Source organism: Pempheris klunzingeri, chromosome 5 (assembly GCF_042242105.1).
Source record: "Pempheris klunzingeri isolate RE-2024b chromosome 5, fPemKlu1.hap1, whole genome shotgun sequence".
Taxonomy (NCBI): domain Eukaryota; kingdom Metazoa; phylum Chordata; class Actinopteri; order Acropomatiformes; family Pempheridae; genus Pempheris; species Pempheris klunzingeri.
This window is the reverse complement of record NC_092016.1, coordinates 27,996,924-28,003,382: the sequence shown is the minus strand read 5'-3', so window position 1 is coordinate 28,003,382 and position 6,459 is coordinate 27,996,924. Positions and strand designations below refer to the sequence as shown.

The following is a 6,459-nucleotide window of genomic DNA, read 5'->3' as shown; positions in this document are numbered from 1 at the left end:
TCAGATTTCATGAGTTTAGGAGGGGGGGCTATTATCATTATTATTATTACTACTATTAATAACAGGAGCAAAGCCACAACTGAATTTTTAAATTTCTTTTTTAATTGAATGTTACCAAACAATAAATATGTTGTGTAAAAATGGAATGCAAGTGAAAATGTTTGTCCCTCTCCCTAACGCTGCAATCACATGTTGCTTTATTTTAAAATAAGAAGAACACATTCAGCTTTATCCTGTCAGCCAGAACTGAGCCGACACATGGGCTGTCAGAGAGGCAAACTGCCTAATCAGTCATTTTTAGAGGAACACTGACATTTCTGTGTCAGCTGCTTGCAAACAATCAAAGAAATAAATAGGCTGATAAAAACAGGAGGGTGATGTAATGTTCTTCTGCCTGGAGTCCAGTCCCAGATGAACCAGAGGAGCGCTGACCAGCCCCCTTGCCCTGAACCTTGTGCTCACAGAGCCTCACGCAGAGAACCCTCAACCCGCCGCTCAGGGTTGAACTTGTGCGCGTGCACGTGTACTTGAGCGTGTGTGTTTCTATGGAGGAGTGCCCCCCCCCCTCCTCTATAAAACCTCTACAACAGGGTGCAGAGAAGCAGAAAGAACAGAGTGACTGTGTTCTTCAGGTTGCTCTTCATTTTCTCCTAAACACATCTCTGCAAAACTATCTAAAGAGCAGGAATCTCTTCCAGGTCGGACAACCATGATGTTTCCCTGCAGCTCCCTGCCGCCTTCTCTCTACCCGGGCTTACTGCATCCCCCCGCGGCTCTCTCCTCGCCCCTGACCCGGTCACTCTCCTCGGGCTTCCTAGTAGAAGATATCCTCCGATTAAGCCAGCCTGTTAGCTACATACACCGGACCTTCTCCTCTAGAAGTCACGGGGACATTCTTCCGGCCCACCCGGGTCCGGGCTCTCCCCGGCCGCTGGGGCCGAGCACAGAGCTCCCTGTGCTGCAGGGCTCCGGCCACCCGAGCCGCGCTGAGCCCGGCTCTGCTCACGCGGCGTTCCAGGACTCCGGCGTCCTCAAGTTCGGCGTCAGTGCGATACTGGCGCCGTCCACACGGAGCGGTAAGCATGAGGGAGAGACTGGGTGATGATGGCTAGCCTGTGGTCTGTGTTCCAATACTTCAGCTACTGTTAGCAGTCAGATTATTATTAGTATTAATAATAATAATAATAATTATACTATTGGGGGATTTTTTTTTAAATCTAACAATATCAACAGCTGTGACCACCAGTGATATAGTGATATAGTGATACTGCTCTATCACTGTTATCTATATGACATATGAGAATACTGAATATGAAAATATAATTAATATTTATGACTCAGGCGAAACTAAAAAACTGTTGGCAAATAAATTAAAATTTATTTTTCCAACTAATTCTTAGTTTTTAGGCCGTTATTACTATGTTTGTTATTAAAATGTTGTAAGAAGCTGTAAGAAGCAATTCCTTAATAATATTCATCATTTTAAATAATAATCACTTCCTCTGAGATTAATAAAGTTGATCTCATCTGTTGATTTTATCTTATTTTTATTCATTGGTATATTTCCTGTCCGTGTTATTTCTGCTGCTTTGAAACAGTTAGCTGAAACATTTAGCGTATATGTATGTATATATATTTATATATATTCAGTTTGTGTTAATTTTGTGCTTTCTCCTCAGTCCAGAGTTTTCAGACTAAATCTTTCCCTTTGCCTTTCTTTGATGGAAGCCTCCATCCTTTCATCAGAGCTTCCTATTTCACAGGTTGGTGGATTTATCAGTACCATTCATAGGACGGTGTATATATGCATACATATATTTAGTGATTTCAGAAGCAGACACTGTTCATATATAGCTGATTTATGTGAGATTTGTAGGAATTGGAAGAGGAAATCCGATGATCCATACTTTTAAAAAGGTAGAATGAACTGTTTATGCAGAGTAACACCACCCAACAGATGCAGGAACTGATGATTCAACAGTTACTTTGTTGGATTTCTGCCTTTTCCTAACTTACTTCTCTGCATTGGCAAACTCACAATTTCTTGTTCCTGTTATTTCCTATTTTTCCTGTTCATGTAGCTCTAGTGTATCTGACTGCATGTAGATGTTCATAAAGATAATTGGTTCATTAATGGTATAATATATAACAAGTATAATTAAGAAATAACAAGCTTGTAATAATGGTAAATAATTAATGGTGCTACCATATTGACATTCTACATTTCTATTATTCAGGGACCTAGAAACATCAAACTGATATTAATGTTAATACTCATTGACATAAATAAATTACCTGATAATACTTAAAAATAAAAATTGAGATTAGTGCCACAGGCTTTCGAGCAAACAATCGTGGCTACTGGCAAGTTCATCACACAAAGTTTGGGTTCCACAGCTTCTGAAATTGTATGTGAAACACATTTTTGGAGATGACGTAGATCGTGAGGTCTCCGTCGGCTGTTCAGAGATGTTGGCGGTGTTTTAGATAGGAATACCCCAGACGGCTTGGAATCAGCTCCACTAAATTTGAAGGCCTATTTAGCGAACACACTGACTGCTGACATTAGCACCAGTTGTCCTAATTTACAAATTAGTTCAGTTTGTCACGCTCTAAATATATTAGTGCCATTTGTCATGGTCTAAATGTGAGGCGGGTATCTTCCCAACTCAGGAACTCAGCGCCTCTTCATGCACTGTTGTTTTCCCACCAAGCCCCTCCGCTTGCCCACAAAGCTCCCAGCACCATGACCAATAGGAGCCAAAGCCACACACACACACACACACACACACACACACACACACACACACACACACACTTTGAAGATTTGCATTAACTATATTGCTGATCATTGATTGCATTTCTGTTTCAACATTGACCACCATATTCAACAATTTAGCAACATGTGTGATATAGTATTTTCATATATTTGGACAGAATGTGTATCATATTTACTTACGTACTTGTGACACTGAACAGCCCTAAGCTCTTTGTATCCACTAAAGCTTGAGTGAAGACTAACAGCTCTATATAATACTGACCTGTCTTTAATGGGTCTGTAATATACTGGTCTGTCGACGGCCTTTTCCATTCAATTCATTACAACACAATCACCTTTCTCTATGTATTTGCAGCCTTTACAATCCCCCTTCATGCTTCATTAGAGGCAGTGTGAACTGAGCTTTGGAGAGTCAGCCTCGTTAGAATAGCCTCTGTTTCCATTGCTGGACAAATTGGGCTTTTAAACAGCAGAACAAGTATATTATATGCAAGGGAGTCTGGACACAAGAAGGGATGATGCTTTGTTCTGAGAACACTGACATATAGAATATTCTTACAAGAAACTCAACGTTTAGAAGAACACAGCATAAATTAACAAAAAACCTTATAAGTTCAATTGAAACTTGTATCCATTCACAATTGTCTTTCCACAATGAATATAAAGTAAAATGGCAGCCATTGCTAATTACTTACTACAGTGTCATTTTATTAACTTGTTAGATATTAACTGAATGAACAAAGCATCTCTGCTGTGTGTAAAACTGGTAAGAAGAAACTTGCAATCACCATCCTTGAAATGCAAGAAAAGCTCTTTACTAGAGGACAAAATTGCAAAGTTAGGGTCATGAACTGAGTTCATAAAGACTGTGAGCACAGAACAGTACATTCACTAAGTCATTGATATTAAAAAGAGTTTATCAGATGTGTCATTTTTGTTATGTGCATGTCTCACCTACAAAAAAAAGTTAGAGCATGTAAATATGAGTAAAGAGTCGTGTCTTCTTTACTTTTTCAAGGAATTAGGGAGTTTTAGCATCCTACAGTAATTGTAACATTGGTAGATATTATATTGTTAAATCTGAGTACTTTCTAAACCAGTTCTTAAAAACGTTTCCCCCAAAAAACAACCAAAACAAAAGAGCAAAACATGTTGAGTCTTATTTATTATATTATTATTTTTGAAAGTCTTCTTTATAGAAATTATAATCGATCATTTGAATGCATAAAAATCTCCCACTTTTTGGCAGCAGAACTGACTGTCACGGTGTGTTGGGGGAGAGGCAGTATTTTGGGGGAAATCCCAGCGACAGCCCTGCTTTGGGGGTATTTTGTAGAGGAATCGGGATCCTCAAAGTTGGACCTTAACAAATTTACTTTACATAATCAGCCAGTTACAGAATGCATGATAACTACCATCTATTATGTTTCCAAATTAAGATCAAAGGGGGAGGATATTAAATCTGTACTACTTGTGTTTTGTTCCTCCAGCTTCCTCCTCTGTCGTTCCTGTGCCAGGAACATTTTCATGGCCCCTGGCCCCCAGAGGGAAGCCTAGGAGGGGCATGCTGCGACGAGCTGTGTTCTCAGACCTCCAAAGAAAAGCTCTGGAGAGAACTTTCCAGAAGCAGAAATACATCAGCAAACCAGATAGAAAAAAACTTGCCAGTAAACTAGGACTTAAAGACTCCCAGGTACACACCACGGACGCTTAGATGTTGTTCATTTTGATTTAGAATAAAGCCGTTACTCATAATCTTATACTCTTATATTGTGCATTTAAAACTTTGCGGTGATGGAGAGGTCAGTGATACTGACATATTGTTTTGGTTTTGTGAAGGTGAAAATCTGGTTTCAGAACCGCAGGATGAAATGGAGGAACTCTAAGGAGAGAGAGCTGCTGTCGTCGGGTGGCTGTCGCCAGCAGACCCTCCCCACCAAAACCAACCCCCACCCAGACCTCACTGATGTAGGCAGCACCTACTGCCACAGGCTGGACAGGAGTGCCCCCACTAGCCAAGCACAGCAGGCCAGCCAGGAATCACATCTTCATCACAATCATCACAATCCTACCTCTAAATCAGAGTCCTGCAAACTGTCCCAGTTCTCAGAGTCAGACAGTGAAGAAATCACAGTTTCCTAAGACCCTGTAGAGGATTCTGATTACAGTCCACTATATGAGACACTGTCAGCTGTGAAATCTGACAGGACAAAAAGGAGTTTTCAAAGAAACTGGCAAGTAAATACCAGAAGTGTTTAAATCTGCTCTGTACATAACTGGATTTTCTCTCAGTCTCCCCTTCAGTGCCATATTTCTGTACAGTGTTTATATGTAGTTCAGTATATCTTTATACAATAAATAAGGTTTAATGAGCCGTTTTAGATATTTGTAGATTGAAATGTTTAAAACTCTTAAATATACTAATGGTTCTTTCCATTCATATTTGTATTCTCTATATTTTCTTAAATAAATCTTGAAAAGTCTGGATTTAGTGTTAATGTAAGAATGTTACTGATATGAAAGTACAGGAACATTAGAATTAAGCTTTATTTGTAATTCTGCAGTCATCAAGAGTACTGTCAGCATTAGCTATGAACAGTATACTGTACATGTGAATGTTTTAAATAAGACTTAGATTAGCTTTGGTTTAAGTTTGTAGCCAGGTACAAAGTTATGTTGGCTCTTAAACCCCATGGATATAGATTTAAACTGAACACACGGATTTCAGTTGTCAATTGTTCAGTTCAAAGATACAATTCCTATCATTTGATACATTTATAAAAGTTTGATTGTTTATGACAGGGGGGGCCACACTGTTTGGCTTGTGAGCTACTTCTAAAATGACCAGGTCAAAATACATTAAAAATGCTAAACATATATTTATTTCTATATATACTGAGTATACTTTATATATGTTGGCGCACACTGCATACCTGCAGCTAATGTAACCCTTGGTATTACACATAAAAACTGACAGCAGTAATGCACATAGGTGACAAACAGTGATGGAACCATCAGTATTGCCTCTCACTACCTTCCTCTGATGACTTGCACTGAATGGAGTTGAATATCCCTTCCTATCCTCTTCCCTATCCCAGAGTATCTCTTCTTTAGTAGATATAAATTGGAAGGCTAACTAGGTCACTTCGCTTGCTGTAGTTTTGCAGTAGCTAGTGTGTTTGACCGCTCATGTCCCTGCCCAGGACCCGTAGCAGAGAAGATCTCAGACTGGCCGCCCTGTACGGCAATCAAGTCACAAACTCCAGAGGGAGGAGACATTTTCTAAACAGCTTAGTCCTAATTAGGGATGATAGATGATGGACTAAAATCTTTTTTTTTAATGTCATGCGATCTCCCCACATTACCTTTTGCGATCCACCGGTCGATCGCGATCGGCGTATTGGACACCCCTGTTTTATAGTCTCATGAAGACAACATTATCTTAAGTGTTAACATCTGTAGTCATGTATCACATTTTTAAAGGATTACATACTCTGCAGTAGATTTTAAGTGTGCTACAATATGATTCATTTGTATTAAATGTATTGAGCTGAGTTCTGGGAACATCCAGTTAATACTAGTTAGCTGAGCGGAGAGAGTTTAGGTCACTAAGTGGATACAATATCTGAGAAATCTACTCAGTCTTCAGCATATAGATAGCTAAGAACTAAAATTTTATA

At 39.4% G+C, this 6,459-nt stretch overlaps 1 protein-coding gene across 1 annotated transcript; it reads left to right on the top strand.

The window, feature by feature from the left end:
• Nucleotides 1-709: 709 nt before the first annotated feature.
• Nucleotides 710-4,921, top strand: LOC139201493 (homeobox protein DBX1-B-like). The gene is made up of 4 exons (XM_070830824.1): nt 710-1,076; nt 1,680-1,763; nt 4,270-4,472; nt 4,619-4,921. The coding sequence occupies exons 1-4, from the start codon at nt 710-712 to the stop codon at nt 4,919-4,921; spliced, it is 957 nt and encodes a 318-aa protein (XP_070686925.1).
• Nucleotides 4,922-6,459: the final 1,538 nt, after the last annotated feature.